General features: G+C 33.7%; 1 protein-coding gene across 1 annotated transcript in view; it reads left to right on the top strand.

The window, feature by feature from the left end:
- SNX29 (sorting nexin 29) overlaps positions 1–22961 on the top strand; it is a 136593-nt gene that overhangs the window by 100182 nt on the left and 13450 nt on the right. The window contains exon 20 of the mRNA XM_050905901.1: positions 5532–5671. Within this exon, the coding sequence (XP_050761858.1) occupies positions 5532–5671 (140 nt within the window). The remainder of the gene's footprint in view (positions 1–5531; positions 5672–22961) is intronic.

The raw sequence follows: 22961 nt of genomic DNA on the forward strand, positions 1-22961 counted from the left end.
TTGGTGGTAAATGTGGCCAAGATGCCCTACAGATCTATATCAGAATCTGTCCATATTTTTTATGTAACTGAGTGCCTCTCTATACAGTACTCTTTCTTTTAACAGGGAAAGAGAGATTCTTAATCAATTAGGAAGGGTAATGGATTATGGTTACAGGCAATGTATCCCTGCACGTACTAGTTCCTTTTCTACGCACAGAATGCTTTCATGGATTGTTAATCAGGTGGTGCTGAATATGTGAGGCTTTCTCTTTGGTCAGATTGGAGCTGCTTTTCAAGTACAGTAAGGTAATTTCAGCATCATTACAAAGAGCGGTAGTAGCTGTCCATAATCAATCCCTCACACTGAGGCTATATGGCTCCAAAGAGTTAATCTTTTGAATTGAAAAGAAATCTCAGATCTTGAAAGCAGAGCTCCTGCCTTCTTTGAATACTCTTTTGCTTCCTGTAGTGCCATGGGATCAGGGATTAGGCTTATCATGAATACAGTAGGAGATGTTTTACAAGTAATAGTTAAGAGTTAAATTTCTTCAAGTTTGGTGGGATCATTCAACCTACTGCTGGACGCAGTTAGAAGAACTGAAGGGGCCAGTTAGCCTTGCCTTTTGGTTTTAAAGTTAGTAAGATTGTAGCCAATTGTTCAAATACCTTCACGGAAAGGTTTGTAGAAGCAGCATTTAGGGGCTAACTCAGGAAAATGCTTAAAAACTTGTGCTCCCAAATTGGTTATGGAAGGATCTAGTATGTTCTATATAAAAATGGAGAAAAACTTAATATAGAACAGTCTGTTTTTTCTGTAATAATTTCGAATTATATATAATTTGTGTCCTATAAACAGTTACAGCTCTTGAAAGTATAGGAACCAAATATGTATAGTGGTGGTTTTAGTGCCATTTTTGGTATGTGCTTCTGGAAAAAAAAATCAGTGCCACAATTATTCAAAATTTATTTTTATAGCCAGATTTGAAAGAAATTACTTTTTTTTGTCCAGAGCTCCTGCTAGTGCTGTTTTTTTAAAAAAGCAACATATGCAATAAAGGCAGGTAAAATTCATAAAGCATTCCTGCAAATAAAAAGAGGCATTTATGAGGCAAAGAAAAGATCTTTATTGTGATTCGGATCTCAGCTGGTCAAATGACTGGCTTGATGATTCAAGACACAAGTTCTTTTTCCTTGTTAGAGACAAGACCTGCTATTTATTCATCTTACCCATTCCATTTCTTCTATACATTTTTCTTACCTGAATTTCAGAAAATACCTTTGATCTTTGTAATAATACCCATCAGTATTTTTGAGAGCAGGTCTCCTTTTTCAACCATGTTAGCAGAATCTCTCTTCAGTGAGATCTTGAAAGTGTGTGTTTGTTTAGTACTGTTACTTTATCTTCCAATACGTGCATTTATTTTCCTAAGCACCCCCCAACTTTCACACCTGGTATAGAGCGAAAAAAGAAGCTTCCTCCTTGTATCATCTCGTCTTTTTGGGGGGAAACCAAGACAGGCATCTTGCTTAAGAGTTCTGTTTGTTCAAGTCTAAGATATCTGCACTATAGCTATTGTACTGTTACTTTATCTTCCAATACATGCATTTATTTTCCTAAAAATGAAACTATATAATCTAACATTTAATACTGTGGAAATGTAAGGTTTTTTGCAAAAGTATATGTAGTTGTAATTTTAACAAAATTACTTTGTCCCCAAAGTACATTCATATCAAGCATACATAAATCTGTATATTGAATCTTAGGGGAAGATCTTTGCTGTTTCCTGTGTGAATAGATATGCAAGTGTAGATTGTATTGACAGATACAATCACCAAAGATATGTACTAAAAGTATGGGTTTTTTTCACTGATACAAATCCAAATCAAAATCTTTCCCTTTACTTTTTACTTGTAAATAAAAATATCATTTAGGAGTTGAAATATAGAATACTAACTAGATTTCAGTTGTAGATAATTGGGTCCAATTGAAAGAGGGTAACAGTTACCTTTTTATAACTTGAGACTGAAAAAATTGGCCAGGCTTTGAACCAATTGTGTTTTTCTATTACCAATTATTCTATTTACTATTTTGTGACAAAAACTCTTTATTACTGCAACAATTTGGCAGTAACAACTGTGTGGTAAAATAATTCCTCTAAGTAGCTGACCTGCTGTTGCAAAGTGCACATTTAATGATAAAGTATAGACCTACAGCTGAATCATTTTGACCTTGGTTTACATTACTTCTGGTAAGGAGAATGGGCCTTCGTATATGGTACAGAATTTCATGGTAGATTGCTCAGTGTTTGTTTTAGAGATCAAATTTGTATCAGGCTAAAAGAGCATTTTTAACTGTTTTCAGGCTGAGTTTAATTTCTGAGATTTTCTGTATTTCACTTGAATAAATGGCAGAAAAATATCTATATTATAAGCACTAATTTGATCAGCTGTAAATAGCAAAAATGCATACCCTAAGCATGTTCTAGCAGTCTTAATTAGAAAACTCCTTTGTGCCGTTATTATCTGTAGCTAATGAGATTCTTTACAATAACATAAGGGATAGAAAGTACCTACATTCAGCATTTTGCTCCTGTGTTTATAACGAAGTGGTCCTGCCAGTGAAAGAAGATGTATTTATTTAAATACATAGCAGTACAGAAGTCTTACTAAAGAATGCAGCTTCTGCTTAAGAGCAAATTTTAACATAATTTAAATTATTTCACTGAAAATACTGTTGTTGAGGATTTGTGACCAAAAAAACTTAAGAGCTGAAAAAGTGCTAATGAATGTGGTACTTTAAAAATGGAGATTTTCTTGGGGGCTTGAAAACATAATTGATAGAAGTGATGAAAGTAGAATCAAAGAAGTGTAGTGGGGGTGAGGCCAGTTCTTTGGAATGGCTCTAAGCTGAAGCTGTGTCTGCACTGGGAGCAGGCTTGTAGAGCAAAGCAGTGCTCCTCCTTCCTCCATTATACACAGTCAAGTAAGACCAGGGGAGGGGATTACTCCATAATTGAAATGGTCTCGTGTGTCAAACATCACCACTACTCATGTGGTTAAAGCTTTCAGAACCAAAGCTGTTCCACAAACTTTTTCTTCTTCTCTGAGATCTCCTATGTGCCACACTTTCTTGTCTTCTGCCTCACACAGCTGGTGGTAGCAAATTAGTGTCCCTACCAATGCGATGATGTGATACTTTAAATCCTTGAAGTGAAAAAATGGGAAGACAAGGCTGTTCCTTGAGCTAGTCAAAGAATCCAGTAGGAACAAAAATCTTAGTGAAAAGAGGAAAAATAATAAAATTTATGTTAGTCAGTTAATTAGTATTGCACTACACATTTATTATTAGCATTCCATTTTATTCTAATATTATGTGTCGCCACATATTAAATTTTTGCTTTAATGTTTCTCAACAGCTGGTATAGACTTCTGTTCCACACATTTGTCCAGACTTTGTCAGTGTAGCGGGGCATGGAGCAAGCTGTTGCTCTGTTCCGTTTGAGTAGTAAGTGTACTCAGTTGTGCAGTACTGGGTGAGTGATTCTGCAGAGTGGATTGCATGGAGTGTCAACAATGCAGCTTTGTTTTTTAATAAAGTATCAGTTTCCAAGAGTTTTCAGACTTTGTTTCTACATTTATCAGTAAATCAATTAACACTAGAATCACTTGCTACACAATTTGTGTGTGTAGTGTGTGTATGTTGCTGAAAAACAATGTGACTGATAAAAAAGAAATAGCAAACCTTAAAATACATAGGTGTTTTTATTTTCACACTGATCTTGATTACGTGTACTAATATAAAACTGGAATGTGAAACAGGGCTGGACATCTGTGTAAGTTCATATCTAGAAAACAAAAAAAATGAATCTGTATATATTTTGGAATTTTTTGAACTTAATTAAACAACACAAGCACTGCCTATGTTTTTGAAGCCCGTAAGTATGAATGTCTTCAGCAATTATAAATGTTACAGTAATTACAATTACATGTTATTAAGTAATCACATGCAAATAAAAGACAAGAGCAGAAAAGACTTCCTTAAATTATAAAAATTAGGCTATTTTTAGTATACAGGATTAGTTGCCAATATTTGCAAATGTACCTTAACATGGTTGATTTTCTTTTTTTTTTTTTAATTCTGTGAATTTAAATTACTACTTTGAGAAATATCATTCAGAATCTTTTCTCATTTTCTTATGTCTCTTAAAAATATTGCTGTTCCTGGTAACTTCTCCTAATGAGAGATAAGAACAGAACAAAATGTCAATAAAGGTTCTAGGAACTCTACAGCAGTCCTCCTGAATTCGAAGGAGCATCCCTGCTTTGATGATGAGTTAGTCTGTTTTACCTAAGGAAGGAATAATCTTCAGATTTGCATACCATGCATGGCAGCGTGACTTGAACCTTTTTAATACAATAAATTTATTCAGTGTTGTCAAATGTATTTGTGGTGTTTTGTTGGTGGGTTGTCATTTTTTTTGCAAGAAGCAATTTGTTTCAATGGCTTTTCTTACACAGATAAATAATACAGGTTGGGTAGACACATCTTATAGATAATAGTCTTCCTTTGAGAGCTGTAATTGTCTAATAATAGTTTTGGCTTCATGCCTAAAGAACATACTCTGACATTTAAACCAGGTGATGAGAATGCCTGCATTTCTGAGATATAGCATACTGGCTGTAGCGCAAACAAGCCAGCACCTGATTGAATTGTAAACCTACTATAGTCTTATGTTAGTGTGAAATGTGTAGACTTTATATTATAGTTCACGATAATTGCGATCCCTCACAGGAAGAAGTTTAAGCTAGATGTAAGTTACAGAATGCATGGCATTATGCTGGTTGGTAGACTTTTAATTTGTAAGTCCCTCAGCAGAATTATTTTATTTATTGGTGCCAATATGGTATAAAATCCTGAGATCTAAAATACTATAGGAACTTCAGTAAAGCATTTTTATGAGGGTTGTGATATAATCTTTAAAAAAAGCAATCTACTATATGAAAACTCCATCACAAAATAATAATTTATTAACATAATAATAAAAAAGCTGAAATATTAATCCATCCTGGAGTTTGTGTACCCAACATCTGAGAAGTATGAATTATGAAGAAATTGTGGGAATAAGTTGGTATTTCCTCCTGCGAAGACTGGTAATTCTGGATCTCAAAAAGAATTGCATAAATTGTTATGCTACTCCCTCTATGCTGCTGTTATGCACTGCCTTTCTAAGACTGTAGTATTTTATGGAGATTTACTATTAGGAAAATAATTCTGGTCCATAGAAGAGACATTCTGCCAAGGAGAGAATTTGGCATCCTGTCAGTGGATGTTTTTGTGAAACAGGTTTTTATTAGGTTGCATGATTTTCCTTTGTCTCTAAGAAGGACAGAGTCAAAGTTTTTTTACATATTGCTATCATATTTCTATAGACATAATAAACATAGATCATCAAAAGATCAAATTTTATGCTTATTAGGACTGTTTAGTTACATTATAGAATTAAAAAACATATTCGTTGTGCCATTTATATTTTTCCTTTCTATTTTTAGGATGCAAAGTTTGTAGAAGAGCGACGCAAGCAGCTACAAAATTACCTAAGGAACGTAATGAACAAAATTATTCAAACTGTGCCAGAATTCACAGCCAATCCCAAAAAAGAGACTCTTATTCAGCTGATGCCCTTTTTTGTGTAAGTATGTGTCAAGTAGTCAAGAAAATATTAAGCTTTTTTCATCACAATTTAATTTAAAATATAATGCCAGCATCTTCAAAATGTTTAAAACAGTGTTTTTTTAAATAGAAGGCTCCTGTTCAAATTATAAGTGCTTTTGTTATATTTAAAGGAATACATTACATATATAGTAAATTTCGTTTATTTAAATGGTGACTTTGAACAAAAATCACTGTGTAAAGCTCTCAAAAATATCTAAGTGACCTCAAAATCTGCATCCATACGTACTCTTCAAACATTAGGTGTTTTCAATTTCTTTAATTTGGTCTTTTTCAGTTTTGTTTTGCTTTTGGATGTGTGGGGTTTGTATTTTTGTTTTAAATTTATTTTGGGTATGAGGGTGGAGCACTATTAGGGTACTTACTAACCAAATTAAAAAGTCAAGCTGTTGAACTCTTTCTAGCTGAATTTTGCAATCCCCTGATGCATCTTCCGATTTCATTAATGTTAACGTTGAACGTGTCCAGAAATAGTTTAACACAGTCATCTGTTAAGAATCTCAAAACAAACCCTTTGATATACAGTCATACAAGGGATATCATCTGTTAAAATCTTTCCATTTTGCTGTAAACATTGTTCTTTAAAGTATTTGTTAATGACATTTAGAACTATTTAAGACATAATATTCATGAAAACTTGTTTTTGAAAGTGGTGTTATTTCTGTCACTAATAATTTTTCACTATTATGGTTTTTCAGTACTACACCTGTACAAATTATGTATAGATTGAACACACATTCATAGTATGACATCATATTAAATTTGCTGTCTACAAGCCTCTGCACAGGGATTGTGCATCCATGTCTGTGAATCCATGGATGGATCAATTTGCAGAATCAAAACCAATTTAAAATTAATATGTTTCAGTAGAAGCATACATACTCAGCTGTACTATTTGCATGGTCTTGTGCAGAGTTTCAGATTTTCACGTTGAAACTTTATTTCAAGAAAGCTGTATTTATTAGAAAATGTAATACATAAATGGAAGAATGCCAAGATGTATTTTGTGGCATTCATGTTTTTTCAATTTTTCCTGGATTTGAAAAAGCAAAAATCAATTTGATGGGACATCTTGATGATGATGTTATAAATGGCAAAATGATGTTTGTAGGGACAAACATCTCAAGAGACTTACCTTTTTCTCCCTAAGAACCTATTTTGTAGAATTTGACTAAGGGCTGTAAAGATAGAAATGGTTTTAAGTGCTTCCAGTTGAGGGGCTCATACATGGCTTTTTGTTAAGTCATTTTAAAGAAGTTATCCTTCATATTGTACTTCATTTTGTTTTTTAAAGAAGAGAGGGGCAAATAAAAAATTCATTTGCAATTGAATTTTCAACTCAAATAATTTTTGCTCTTGCTGTCCAATTATGTTTTATTTTAAGATGGTTAAGTATAGCTGTGTGAAGTAGTGAACTGATAATTTCTTGTCAACCTCATTTCGTAACTTTTGCAGGAAAATGAATTCCAAAGTGTGCTATTTAAGGTCCCATCTTTTCATTGGCTTGTTATAATTGATTACCCTGAGTTCCACACAGACGAGCAGTAATGCAGAATAACATCTATAAGTTGAGGCTAGCTAGTTTTTCTTCCTCAACCAGTTTGCTTATGAAAGAAATTCAATTTCAAGCTTTGTGGGGTATAAGATACTTTAATAAATGATGATTATGGTTTCAGGTGTACATTGAGTTGCTGTAGTAATTATCATTACCTCAACAGTACAAGCAGTCATAAAGATAGCAACCCAACTAATATTAAAATATGACAAAAGTGGACAACAGTTTCAACCAGAAGCTATTAGATTAGGAAATACTGTGGATACTCCAGTTAGAAATATTAATTTGAAGCATTGGCCTTAATCGATGGAAAACATATTCATAGTAGCAGTTCATTACTTGAACTGTGATGCATTATTTACATGCTTTAACCAAAATTGTTTTGGTTTTGGATTTTTATTTAATTTCAATTATTAGAATTTCACATATTTTTTAAAAAAATCTGTCATTAATTGTACAATTCAACAGTGACAATACTGTGAGATTATAACTATAAGATAATACAGTACTAATGTAAAAGCAATGATACTACTTTTCAGGTGTTTTTTTCATCTTAATACACTGTTGTTACAGAAATATTTTATTACAGTATCTTTTTATTCTACTTTGAGAAATGACATTTCAAGAATAGTTTATTTATAATCTCTTAGCCTCTTATATTAAAAACAGGAAGGGAAAACAAATTTCCTCTTCTCAGCCCTAAACACTTAACTTGCTTTCTGATAGTAAATCTCATTTCTTTTATAAAAGTGTATAGAGAATTTAGATTTCACGTTTTTGTTTATTAAAAAAAGTGCCAGGTATGAGGACCTGCACAGGAAAAGATTCAAAATCGCAATTCCATGTAATGGGTTCTACCAGTGATGCACAAGTCAGAATAAACACCATTGCCCTATTCTGCTGATGTAAAAAAAACCAAACCCAAAACAAACAAAAAACCCCCCAACCCTATTGCTTCTAATAAACGTAATGAGCTGAGTGAGATAGATACAATTAATTTCACAGAAAGAGCAAAGTTCTATTGAGAAGGCAGCACATTTAAGTAACCTGTTTTCTCAGTATGGGTACAATTTAGTATGTGAAACATTGTGATACAAAATAAAGCAATTATCTCTAACGAAAGAAATTTGTTCAAGGAAATTTGCCAATACTATTTGTCAACAATTTGTAAACACCAATATAATGCACTGCATTGATGCTAACCTTTTTTGGGTATAGCTATACGATAGGTTGCAAAAAAACTATGTTTATTCTTAGAGGGTTTTTTTACATTTGGCAATTTCATAATTCTCAACACATCACATGAAGCAATGGGCTATAGTGGATTCAAGAATATTCTTTGATATCTGAACATTGTGGCAAAAAGGTTCTGTTCATATATGTATCTGTGAATTATTTCCTTGGAGCTTTTTCTCAAATAATAGATGTATCAGCATTCTCTCTTAGCTAGAGTAGATAGTTCTCCATGGGAATATTAGTGGGATTCTGGAAAAGCTTAGCTGTTGAGCAAAATAACTATATACCTCATCTACAGCAGACAAAGTGGGTTTTTAATGCATTTTTCTACTGAGATATTGGACTCTTCCTCTGCAGCTAGCGCAGCAGTATTAAATTGATATAAAGATCTTTCAGACAATGATAGAAAGAGCACATTTTAGAAAGTATCATCATTGCTAGGCTCTCATTTGAATTCTCAATATACTTTATTTTCTGAGAGTCATGACCTGGCACTGTTGGTGAGTAAGAAAAAGCATCTAAAAGAAAATGCATTTCAGTTCCACTTCATATTGCCAACTTCTCCAGTATTGTCCTTACTCAATGGATTTTGAGCTTCGTCAACAGGAGATCTTGAACATGCTGGACTCTGTGAAGTGTTTTTTACATTATTCAGTTGTAACCTTTGTACCGTACCTGCAATTCTGCTATTCTGTTAGGTTTAATAATATTTTGGTTTAATAATATTTTAATATAAAACACTGTAAATACATATAATTCTGTCATTACATATAATTCTGATATATTTAATTTGTGCTTTATAGCACAAATGTGTGTGTACTTGCTGATTAAGTCTTTATTAATGAAAGAGTTGGCAGTTACAAAACATTGAGATATTAGTCATAGGACTGTGCTGTAGAGAGTAGTGATACCTCAGTCTAGGAGAAAAAATTGCAGTCTTACTATGCATAAAAAGTCTTTAGGGCATTAGATCTGCCTATTAGGAAGCAATGACATATAAAATAAAAAAAAATTATCTGGTCTTAAAGAGTTTCTTCTCACTGCAAAATTAAATGACCACATTTCAACGTGAAAATGAAAAATCCCATAAAGGTTATGTCTGATTAGTCATCCTATAGATAGAAATTACAGGGTCAGTTTTAATTAATCACTTCTAAGATCTGATTTAGATCCTAGAATATGATTATGGTGAACAGAAAATAAGATTAATGTCTCTAAGACTGAATCCACTGATTATTAAATGCTGGAAGGAATATTGCCTAAAATTTTTGTTGTGAAGTTGTTCCTTTGGGGATTTCTCCCTTCCAAGTGCAGTGATTTCATGCAATCAGGCACAGATCTGATGAGGCAAAACATTTTAATTGATCTGTATGAAATAGCCTGCCACTGTTATAAAGAAAGAAATTAATTTTATTTTGAAACTCAGATACAGTTAACAGTTTGCAGTAAAATAATGTGAATCAGTTTGCTAGCATTTCTCTTTATTATTGTATCAAATGCTAGTGGTTAATCATGGAAATGTAATTTGTTTTGATTCCTTATGCTGTGAACTGTCATTAATGTATTCTTTCTGTTGTCGATCTCTATCATTTGTAATCTTGGTTTGTATATTTTTCAATTTTAATGCTGCATTAGCTCAGTCACAGGTTTGGTCAAATAGTTTCCTTTATAGTCCACTTTCACGTCTTGATGTAAAAAAGAGATTCTGGCTCTGCTAATTTGTGTGTTTACATGCTGAATAACAAATTCTTTGTAATAATAAAATTGACATCACAAGTTAAATTTTCCAGTCCATGCAGAGCAAAACCTAAATCAAGAATTGGCACTGCTGAATTAGATTGCTACATCTGCTAGCTGGTGAAGGCCTGTCTGTTAGTACTTACTTAAATTAACATTTATTTGCACTCATGATTGGTACATTACAGATAAATAAAACTTGTTATAACAAGTACACTTGTGTTTTAATCACATTTTTATCAATCTATCAAAAAAAATATCACACACATTAGCTCTTTGTAAATACATATAGAAGAACAGGAGGGATCTTTGGCAACAAGCATCACAATTCTTTGGACCATATAATTGAGTCAACATAAATCATCATAATAGGTTATATGATTTCAAGTATGTAAAAAGCTAAAAGCTGTAAGAAGTTGTGAAAAGAAACAGTAAAATGTTGTGATGTTCCATTTTTCTCTCTCTGTGATTTCTGTATCAAATATCCTCATTTTTTAGAAGATAAAGATTTTCTTCCCATCATGCTCATAATGGGCACAAACTGAAATACAAGAAAAATAAGAAAAAACTTTTTTTACTGTAAGGGTGATGGAACACTCTAACAGCTTGCCCAGAGGTTGTTGACACTCCGTCCTTGAACATATTAAAGACTTGATAGGACATAGTCCTGGGCAACCTTGTGCAGGGGGATTGGCTAGGCGATCTCCAGAGGTGTCTTCCAGCCTCAGATACTCTATAAATCTATGATTCCCCAAAATCTCAACCTGCAATTTTAGCTTGAGTTGTGTTTTACATAAACCCCACACAAAGAAGTGTTAGCTAAATATACAGCTGGTCAAACAGATGTTATATGTGAACAAAAAAAAGCCTAAACAGTGTGAAACTACTAAAACATGTACTCCACTTTGTAGGTATGCAATGCTATTCAAATAAGAATACTGGCACTTTATTGACTCTTCTACTTTGGCAATGCAAATGTTTGGATTAAAATATATGCAAGAATGGTATAAACAGAATTTTGTGAATATTTTCACAGATTACTGTGCTGAGTGTTTTTTTAATCTCGTTTTCTAGGCCACAGCTACATGTTAGAACAGTTTCTAGATAACTATTATATGTTCTACTGAGCTGCAGAGCTGGACATTTGTTCTCTTGTGGTAGGTGCTTGAACACACACTTTAAAGAAAGCAGAGAATCTGCTCAGTAAATCATCCAAAAAGAGGCTAGAGCAGGTTCTGAGAAACTGTTGTCTGCGGGATGTGTTTGAACACCAGAGGAGTCATCAGTTCTCTGTGATGATTAGACGATTGTAATGTTCAAAAAATATGTTGTCTTCGTTTCACTGGATGACATTGCTGGCAACATATTTGATAGCAAAACTTGTGTTCTTAGGTGTTTTGTCTCAGTTGTCTTTTACTACAATTTAACTTGGTGACTCAAAAATTCACTATTTCTACCTCTCTTTCTCATTTTGTAAATGCTTCCTCCCTCCTGGAAGGTAAAGTTATGAGAAGTGTAGTAGAGAGATAGAGGTACCAACTGACAGGCAAACTTCAGTACCAACCAATCAGCCACTCAAAGAAAAAATGTTGCCCTGGAAATATTCCTCTAAGATTTATTTAGCACTAAACAGTATGTAAAGCCAAGTATCTGCTTTTGGTCTTGCAGACCACAAAGTTAAAATAATGTGGAAGAATAGATGTTTGTTCTTCATGGGTTGAAGAATTTTGGTTTGGTTTGGATTTTGGAGTTTTTCTTATCATCTTTATTTCAGCTGAAATTGTCAGCATGTCACTGAGAACATTTAAATGTGTATATTAAAGGTATGAGAGGTAAAAAGAACATTAACTTCTATACAATACCATTGCTAGTATTAAAACGTTGCTTTCAAGCATAAATGAAATAAATCTTTTAAGAAAATTACTGTAAGATTCCTATGGATGCTGTATCTCTGAGTTCATTTTAAAGAAACTGAAAATTCACCCTTTCAAAGTTACTTTCAAAATATTTTAGAGGGATAAAAACATTTGCTCAGACTTAAAGTTAACTACAAACTAGTCTATCAGTTGTATTTCATTCAATAGCTTCATCTCTCAACAAGGGATAGTTTACAGCAGATATGGGCACTGCTTTAGTACAAAGAATGAACTAAAACCTCTTCACAGAAACATTTGTGGAATATTATTTTAAATAAGATCTTTGAATACATAGACATTAATATATTTACGTATAAAGGTAGAGGAGAAAAACTTTTTCAAACAGTGCTTTTACTGTGTTCTTGGCCAGTGACAGTATTGAGATGAGGTTTTCATGAGCTAATAAAAATTTTAAAGGAATTTTAGTTTTATAAATTTCTCTGTCTGCAGGACTTTAAATCTCCATCTCAAACAAGGTGAAAAATGTTTTTGTAATCTTATTCTGCTTATGTCATGTTCTAATGTTCTCTGCCTCATTTTATGATTTATAAGAAATCAGTTTTATAGCTACAAAGAGGTTTCTAAAATATTCTAATTATTTCCTCCCTTTAGGACTTGCTTAGCTGGACTGATAGTACTATATTTATAGTAGCAGTATAGGTCTTATTCAGCTAGTCTTTATGGATGAAAAGCTACAAAAGATGATTCTATGAAAAAGCAAAAGAATTCTAAAGTATGTTTCTCTAGCATGTAAACAAAATAGCAGAAATGATAGTTAATACAGAATTTATGCATTGAATGAATGGAAATCCCTCCTTTTATTTGAATTCCATGCTATCTATATATAACATAAACAAGCAAAAGCCTACACACATACATACATCTATATCAACCCAGCAGTGAATGGTTTTGTTTTATAATTTTCTTCTGCAGAAAAAGTTAGCTTGGAATATTTTCAGGTATTGATATGACTGTTTATATGTGAGTGCTGAATACTCATTGAGATGATTCCTTTGACATCCATGTAATTAGAGTTTGGTTAGGCATTGCATCAGTTATGTATGTAGGATATGTGGTGTTTAGTTACATATGTGTTTTGGGAAATACTAGTAACGTGATTTTTATACTGAATTTTTGTTTTGCACATTCTGTAACACATGTTGGGTCTGCAGTTGCAGCCTGGAAGTTCTTGGGGCAATTGGAAATAGACAGCAAAATTGGCCTGTCCATTCAGTTTGCAGTGTATGTGGTGCCAGTGTTCTGCTGTTAGTGCATTATCAGATAAACAATAAGATTAAAAACAAACAAACAAGCAATCCCTGAAATACTGCAAAACAATATCGATGCGAAGTAAGGAAGTTTTAAATGCAATTTTGAATAGGTTAATTTCTCAAAAAATGAGTTGGTGATGGCATGACACTTCTTAAAGCTATTAGTGTACATATCTGTGCCTTGTAATAGAATAAATGACAGTATTCACCTAATGCATCCTAAAGTATTGTGGCTAGTGGCCAGATTTTTACCTGGTTGCATCCTTTGAAGTGGCAGCTTGTGTTACCAACTTGGCACTGAACGACTTCAGTATGTCTTTAACTGATTTCAGTTATGCTGTATAACAGTAAGTAAGCACTCTGATAAAGAGGAATATAATTTACATGAACAAACTGGGAATTGCATTTGCTTAAATATGTGACTTTTAATTAGTAAAGCACCTCCTAATGCCTGAAACACGCTAATGAAACTCATTTATTGCTATGTTAATTGATTGATCTACTTATAAAACTATGTAGAGACATTACACAATATTTATCTTTCAATAGAACTGTGTTGCCAAGCACTGATGATTGTTGAAGTAAAAATATCTTGGATATCTAAAATTTGATTAGCATGCTCAGATAATGCAGGAAGTTCCATTGCAAAAATGTACTATTCTTCTGTGGAATTTTTGCTGATGATAGAATTAAAATATTTGAATTGGAGTGGATTGTTCTTAACAAACATATAGTTGTCTCACTGTTATGCTTGGTTTCTGCATTCCTCACTTTGTAACTGACAGTTTTGGTTTTAGTCTTTCATAACCTATGAGGCTTGACATCAAACTTGAAAAAAGCATCATACCTGTTTTGATCTAACTGAAATGTGAAGAAGTAGGGCGAAACTTGTTTGGTCAAAGTATATGAGAATACATACTTTCATCTCTTTTCCTTCTGCAAGAATTGTATTATGATGTTACATTGTCTTTTATTTTGTGTTTTGGCACATATCGACATTGAAGACATGTATTATGTGGCATTCTACAGATGTATTAAATTTTCCTTTCCCTGCTCTGAGTGGTTGAGAGGGTTTATGAATGTTGGATGAAAATGAGGAGGGAAAAATATATATCAGGAGGAACAGAAACAGTGATAAAGAGGGCAAGAATTAAGAGGGAGAGAGAGACACAGGATGCTTAATGTTAAAAGGAAGATGGGTTGAATATAGTAAGGAAGCATGGAGAAATACGGGTACTTGAGGCTTACTAGAAGCATTTGGCTTTGTAAAGCTAATTTTATCCAAACAAATGAAGATGATGTTATGGTTGTAGTTTTTGATTTTACAAGTGATCTATGCGGGATTTGACAGGTTATTTGTGAAATAATTAAAACTTTGATCCTGGCTTTAAAGTATAGGACACTAAAGACTCAAATAGTCATTGGAAAAGTGTGTCAAGTCTGTCAGATAGCATTTGTTGCAACTCTTGCTACTCCTTTCCATGTGGTAAAGACCTGTCTTGCGTCCTCCTATTTTGTTCAGATCTAAGGTTTGCAAAATTATTTCTTACTTTATTGCCAGTGGTTAGTCTTTTTAAATGGTCTGAGTAAATGCTAAAATCTGTAAATTGAGCTAGGAAGAGACAGTTACCTGAGGAAGATGATTGCCTCCATAATGCAAGCTATAGTATAGTTTTATTCTATTGTGTGTGAAAGACACTGCAGGAGAATTAAGGAAGCTATTTTAACTTGAGTACATAATTGACCAAATCTGAGTTTATCTTTGAGGATTTTTCCAGCACACTTATGTCAGTTAAGGAGGCTTATATGGGAAAACACTCCCTTGAAATACTTATGGAAGATGCCACCTATGCTGGGAGGAATAATGTATCTGTACTAACAAGAAATTTTATTTGCTCTTCTCTCTTTTGATCCCACGGGGCAGTTTGCAGTACAGAGATGCCATTAAAAGTATTGTAGAGAGAAAAGCTCCTTAATCTGATTTGTGATCAGAGCAATGATATATCCAACTTTGTGTTCATGTTCTCTGTGTTCCCACCCTCTTCTGCCCTGCCTATAGTGTGGCATTCTCTAAAGATTTCATGTTTGACAGAATTGACATCTTCCCCATCAATGTTTTTTCAATATGCGATTTTCTTTTGATAACCATTCTGAGTTAATATATACACATTCCAGCCAAAGAATTTTCAGTCCATGATGTCCTAATTTCAGGGTAGTTATCATGGCAATACTATTAGCAGCATTGACAGTCTTCAGACAGTTGCTGTAGATGGAGATATATTCCAAATACCCATCAGCACTCAAGATACATGCTGACTTCAACTTGGTTCTGCTGTTAGTAGTTTTACAGAAGTTAGCAGTCAAGTAACTACTCACTAGAGCTTAAATGACAATTTTTAATCAGAAAGAATATTATGCATAGTTCCTAATTTTGTATGCCTCCTGTAAATCATTATCAGCGAGATCTGCTTTACATACAAATGTTGTAATCCTTTACATTTCAGATCAAAATTTAAGCAAAGTGAAAATTTGGAGTCAGAATGTATGTTTTGATATTTTAAAAACTATTTTTGTAGTTGTTAATCTTTTTCTCAATTGTTAAAGTAAAAAGGACTAGAAACTGTTCTGTTTTCTTAGTTCTTTATTCCTCTCACTTGCATTTTCTCAGTCTTTCACTTTTAAGGCAGTACTGAGCCAGGAATGTTTCAGTATTCAGTATAAGTACAATCGAAAACATTTTCTCCTGCAGATTATGGGTAATAGTGAAAGTATTACAGAAACACATCTTTGTAAATTCACCCTAATGAAACACCTCAGAGTTGTATTGTTCCAGGACTAAGACGCCTCAGAGAAAAGGCGTTTGTCATTTGTTTGCCTTGGTGTGATGCTCAATAAAACTGGTATGTCATACAGCAACTCCATAATACTGAAGGGTTTTATGTATTATATTTATTGCCTCATTATTGAGTCTTGCCATTAAAAAAAAAATCAACTTAACTTTCAAATAGTATGACTCTTACACCGATTACCATTTCAATAAAGACAGTGAGACTTGCTCTGCAAAGTTAATTGCTATGAATTGTTCAACAGGCCTCACAAATAGGTATTTATGAGCATATTTCCATCAAGCAGATTTTTGTCATGCTTCTTTGTATTCAAAGTGACCTTTACAGTGCTTATGAGAAGAATAATTTAGTGTATACTGTACTAGAATTGAATACTCTCCAGTCACCATTGGAAGCATTTGAGGGCTTGTGATCTTGTACAGTTGCCTCAGAATAAGCTCTTGTTTAATGCTGCCTGAGAAAATAAGAATGTTAAAACAGGCAATACTGGTATTTTGTGTTTAAAATTGTTGAAACAAATGAGGGAGCGGATATGGTATGATGTTTCTTTTACGTGTGTAGAAATGTACAAGAAATGTTCTCCATTGCATGGTTTAAGAGTGGGGCAAAAATTTAAAGCAAGTAGATTGACAGTAACAGTCAAAAAGCACTTTATATGTTGGTGTTGGTAGCCAGTTGGTATATATCAGTTTCCTTTATAAAAACACAACTTTACAAAGCTCAGAAACAAATGGAGATTATGTTGAACAAAGCCATGGTCAATGTTACAGCAATCTTCAGTGCTGTACAAAATGAGCTTTTAACTGTGCTGTGCATTTTCTGATGGGTCTATTTCCATCTGTCTTTTGCAAATAATAAAAATGGCTCTAAGAGTTAGTAAAAATGCCAAGTTGTCTACCATGAAAATATGAAATCATCAATTTACCTGATATTTTTTCATTTAACACCTTTATAACATGCAGAAATAGTTTAATGTCACTTCGAGTCCATTTTATTACTCTTGATTACACCTGGTTCCCAGTTTGTACAAGACAATTATTTTGCATAACCATTTTTCTTAGTCTAGGCAACTTGGGTCGAGATGGGATGCTGGTCAGTTTAACTAAGGAATTGGTTGGCTCGAGATGTTTTTAAATGTTTTTTTGATTGGGCCCCCAGAATTGTGTCATCACTTTCTGTCATTTTCCCTCCCAGTTAACAACAGGCTTAGTAATGAAAGATCATTCTGAGAGAAGAGTTGTTGTTCTCAGTAGCATTTAATTCTTCCTTTTTGTCTTGCTCTTTTACTGCTTGCTAATAAACTCAGCAAGTCTTTAGCAAGAGACAGGTTTTCTAAACTGTGCAGTTTATGTCCCTAACATGCTTAACTTGTAGCAGTGCAAGAAGAGGTTAAGATTTTTCTCATAAAAGAACACACAGCCAGTTAAAGTTTTGTTTCATTACAGCAGTGATCCTGTTTCCTTGGTAACAAGCAAGTCACATGCACTCCCTTGTTAAAAAGTGAACTCTTTATATATTCCGGCATTTCTGTACTGCAGCAGGTGTTTCTGAAATTGGTAGCAAAGAATGGGCTCTAGAGCCAGTAAAGAAAGTTTCAATTTTGAGGCTGGGCAACATAGGGAGAATACATTTGTAATTCTCCTCTTTACTTTGCAAGCAACATAAACTCAAACCAGAGAAGAGACTTGCAAAAATATAATTTTAATCTCTGCCATTCCTGGTTTTCTGTCTTACAGTTCTCAGTTCTTACTTTAAATTCACATTTCTGTCAATGAGGTAGTAATATGACAACAAATTGTAATGCTGAGTACTCAAAAGTACAGGTTAACTTACACCAATAAAGTCAAATCTTTAATATGTTTCAGAATTAAATCAAAACAGCTGAGATGATTGTAAATTATCTTGAATAAAAACAAGTTAGTTGGAAGACTGATGCATTTGAGCACCAGTTCTTGATATTCAGCAATGAGTAGTCACAGATAGGAAAAATGTTGTGGAATAGGAAAGGACTTGTTTGTGTCTCACTTCTGCAAGTGACTGTGACTCATAAGACTCTCCACCACCTTCCCTGTGTTTGAAAATTCTTGCCTCTGTGGCTTGTATCTTTTTTTGAGAAAGAGGTTTCTTTCTGCTTCCTGTGGTTGGAAAGCTTAGTCCTTCCTTGAAGGTCAGATTGGTTTTTTTCCTCAGTTCTAGTGGCAGCAGTGACAAAGGAGCCCCACTCCTTTGAAGCCCAGTTGTAAAAAACTCAATTAGCTGTCCATTTTCTCTGCTGGGATTTTTACAGCAAACATTAGCCTGGTAACTGAGAATAATGCTGCTTAAGACTATAAATTGTAAAATGTAAGATATAACTACCATCCATTCCCAAATATCTCTTACACAAAGACAATTTGTGGAGCAAGACAGATATTTAAAATAAATGTGGAGATCACTTGTTATTTTAGTAGAAAGAGGTAACTAGTAAGTATATATAAAACCCTTTGCAGAGTTCTATAGCTTAGGGTCTAAATGTGAATCAACTCATTTTCTATTGCCCATCAACAAAAACACATCATTCCTTTCAGTATACTTACTGCATATTCCCCTAAACTGGCAACTATTTGCCAAGGTGGATTTGGTTAGCTAAATCAAACTATTTCTAATTATAAACACACACACAAAATCCTACTTCTATTTTGTACATACCTAATTCATAAACAATAGGTCCAATATTCTTTAAAGCTCCTTATGCCAGTTTTGAATCTGGAACAAATTTTTGCATCCTAGCTATGAGAAGTGGAATACTAGAAATGCTAATATAATTAAGTGTGCAATACTTCAAGGTACCATCCTCATTCTTGATAGCATGAAAGCATTTTACTTACGAATAAGTAAGCATTTTACTTTACAAATAAGGTATCGAACAATCAGTTTACCTTTTTTTGCTTTCAGCAATGTTGATAGCCATCTTGAAACCTTTTCTTTGTAATGTGGCATGATTTTGCTAAATTAATAAAAGAATAAAGTTGCTCTTGTCAGGCTAGCCATATGATATGCTGTCAGGCTAGCCATATGATAGGCTTTACCTGCCATTCAGATACAGAATTAATGTATGTTTCTTGTAAGCATTGTGGGTTTGTACCAATACGCTCACTTTACCATCTTTTTACTGTCTATCAGCACTGGTTAATATATTTAATTAATGACATATAGGAACAGAATTTAACCCAAGAAGGTGTCATTATCATAATATGTTAGCGTACACAGCACAGTGTCTAGGTTCTAGTTTAAATTAATTTAACAACAGTGCATAAAACTAGAAAAGTCCAGATTGCAACAGTAGGCAGTTGTTCACCAGAGTCGTTCTTTTAACTGGAGTGACTTGTCCAGTAAGAACTTTCAAGGGAGGTTTTCAGCCTGGAGAAGTGTACTAAAAATGCTTTAAACTGCTGGTTTTCACAAAATATATTTTGGAAGGTGAAACACTAGAATAAAAATGTGTCAAAGACTCAGTAGGATTTCCTCACAAAGCTTGGGCAGTCCAGTGTCGTGCTCTGATTGAGGTCTGGGTGGCTGAAAACCTGAGAGAGTCAACAGGGAGTTGAGGTCTATATTGTAATAAAGAAAATGTGAAATGAGGGCAAACTGAAACATGAAGTAGGTGAATTGATTTGAAAGAGATAACTTGATGTGTAGGTTGTTAATGCAGGAGAGAATTGGTTTAGATGGGGAGCTGTGAGAATGACCTGACTTCTGGGCAACAGAGGTTTGACTCAGCTACGTAGAATCAACTTAGCACAGGAGTTTGAGAGAAGAATTAGGCATAAAGAGAAGAAAAGCAAACAATAGCTGGGAAAGTACTGGGTAATAAACTGTGTTGTGGCTTTTGACGTGAATTAATAAAGAAAGAAAAACTGGAGAAGGTGGGGAATAAGAGACTAAATGAGTAGCATAAGAGTAGAGGAACACTATAAAAAGTAACAGAAGCAAGAGACTGAATGAGACAGTTTGGACTGAATGAAGAGAATGTATGTGAAAATTAGGTGAAAAAGGAAGATGGTGGGAAAGAATGAAAAGAAGGAAACATGAAAACACTCTCTCATATGGAATTTATTTTCCTTTACTGGATTTTGTGCACACAGACAAGAAGCCATTTCATTAGAAGTGATTGGGATTTGCTTTCATTTATTGAAATGGCATTGAATGAATTTATTGAGTTAATGAGATTATAGCATCACCAATAACGGCCAACTAAAAGCTGAGCTGTTGAACTGAATTTTATACGGACTACTTGAAGTTCTTTTTATTTAATATTTGTCTACCTCCAATGAAGAAAATACTTTTGTATTTAACTAAAAATTAAGATTACCAGAATGCTGCCATGCATATTTTAGGCTTCTGAGGAATCTTTCAGCATAATTCAGGATGTCTAGATGGAAAATTCCACTTTTTTTTAAGTACTAGAAACTTGGAAAATAACTTGGAAAATGCACAAGCAAATGTCTTCTATCTTCTGTAACTTCATCATCTGTATACTTTTAGATTGGTTTTTGCTCATGTAAGCATTCAGTAGATTCTAAGGTAATTTATATGTTGATTTTTTTTTTTTTTTCCCCATGCAGCAGTATATATACACTACTCATCCTAAAACCTTGGAATCCATATCCGTATTTCCTCAGCAAGAAACATTTTCCTTGTACAGGTCTAAAACTCTGTTGTCTCTGTTTATTGGTATCAATATACTGTAAGTGGATATATAAAATTAGGAAATGTGCATGTGTGGGGCATATGTGCATCCTCACAAAATTAAATCTAGATGGCAATTTTAATACTATTTAAAATACAGACGTTTGTGATATCATCTGTATCAGGCTACTGTGCTCATTCTCTAGGCCTAAGGTATGAACTCTCTGGAAAAATATAGGAAACTGAAACATTTGCCTAGGTAAGCTAACCAGCAATTCTTCCAGATGCAATATTATGGTTGATTCTGACCATATGTGTATCTCTGACTGATTGTGGCATTCTGTTAGTCTTTTAGTTGTGTGTGCTGCTCAGTCTATGCACATTGCATAGCTCGGCCAGGCTTGCCCAGAGCCTCAAAGTCTGCCTGTCAACTCAATTCACCAGTCTCTCTTTGGTAAATTAAGTCTCATTGAGAGCTTGAGATAGGTGTATTCTCAGTTCAGCAGGCTCTGCAGTGGGTTAATATGCTATTTGTATTGTGTTTGTCTCCAGATGGAATGCCATAGTGTTAGACTTAAATCTTGGATAAAACAAATGCATGTTTTAGTTCTCATACAAAATGATAAATCAAGAGTTGCAAAATGTAGCCATGAAAATAGCAAAATACAAAACAATGTACATAACACTGCTTTCCATTAACCTCCTAGTCTGCATTTGATTACTAACAGTTGTAAAATAACAACATTTGAAATTTTTACATTTGAAAGAGACTGACTTCTCTACAGGATTGATAAAAACTTTTCTTGTAAGCACGTACAATGTATTTCTACTTGAATAGCTAAGAAATCTTACAGGCCATTTCTTTTCTTCCTTCCTTTCAAATAACAGTAATTATCAAAGTTTGAGATTTTTTTGTTTTCATTAACATGTATACATGATTTGTAAAGGAAGCTAAGTCTAATACTCTTGTTTGCAATTGTCTAGTTATTTCTTTTTACAATGTAAAACAGTTTCTGGCATGATTACTTGAGTAGGATTCTTTTGAAAAAAGTGCTGCAATAATATACCTAATTTAATGAAAAAGGGTTTTATTTTCTATGTCTTTTCCTAAATTCTCTACTAAATGAGGCTAGACATGTCTGGACACTTTATTTCCTAGTTATCCTCTCTGTCCATAACAATTTGCCCCATTATTCTGCTGGAGCTGACTTTTCCAGAGGAGGAGAGCACAGAGGAGTTTGCAACTCAAACAATCAATAGTTGAGAATGTGCTAAAATGTTGGGATTGTAAGCAAGTGCAGACGCCTAAATGTTTTTGCTGTCGCTACTGTATGACGGTGTCTACCTTCCAACATGTGGGAGCTCTCATGCTTTAAACTACCAAAGCTGTATCTTTCTGTCCCTTTTCAAAGTCCTAAATATTAATAAAATGTTTTAAAATGGCACAGAATTTTCAATATAAAAGGTCCACAAACATATGGAATATTATGTTACATCCTAATACATATTTTTATGTAGCATCCAAGTCATCAAAGAGCACCAGACTGGCCAAAAAAATCAAAGTGAATATTTTTATTTGATATGAAGATAGTTTTTTTTCTTGGTATAATTTTTTAAACTAGTCAGCAGGTGAGAATACACTAAATTGTCTCTATAGTGACAGTTACTAGAATGAATACATAATGGTAAATGTGGATGATAAGAGCAATTTATTGCATGGTTTTTCAGGACTGTTTCAGGTACCTCACTGCTTCATGTGTCACGTGTACACCCCACAGATACCTCTGATATATCTGAATAATGTTCTTTTCACAAAATTTGCCCTTCTTGAGCCAGTTTCCTGCCCACTAAGTTACATTACCTCCTGGTTAGTAGAATCTGATATCAGACTTCATGACAATTATAAACCTAAAGTATTGATATCTACTTAATTACCCTTGTTTGCCATGGCAGTAATGTTGTCCAAGAATACAAGTTAAACAAGACCACCCTTGCCCAAATCTACGTGAATTCCCTGTAA

The sequence above is a fragment of the Gymnogyps californianus genome, chromosome 15 (genome assembly GCF_018139145.2).
Source record: "Gymnogyps californianus isolate 813 chromosome 15, ASM1813914v2, whole genome shotgun sequence".
In the NCBI taxonomy this organism is placed as follows: Eukaryota; Metazoa; Chordata; class Aves; order Accipitriformes; family Cathartidae; genus Gymnogyps; species Gymnogyps californianus.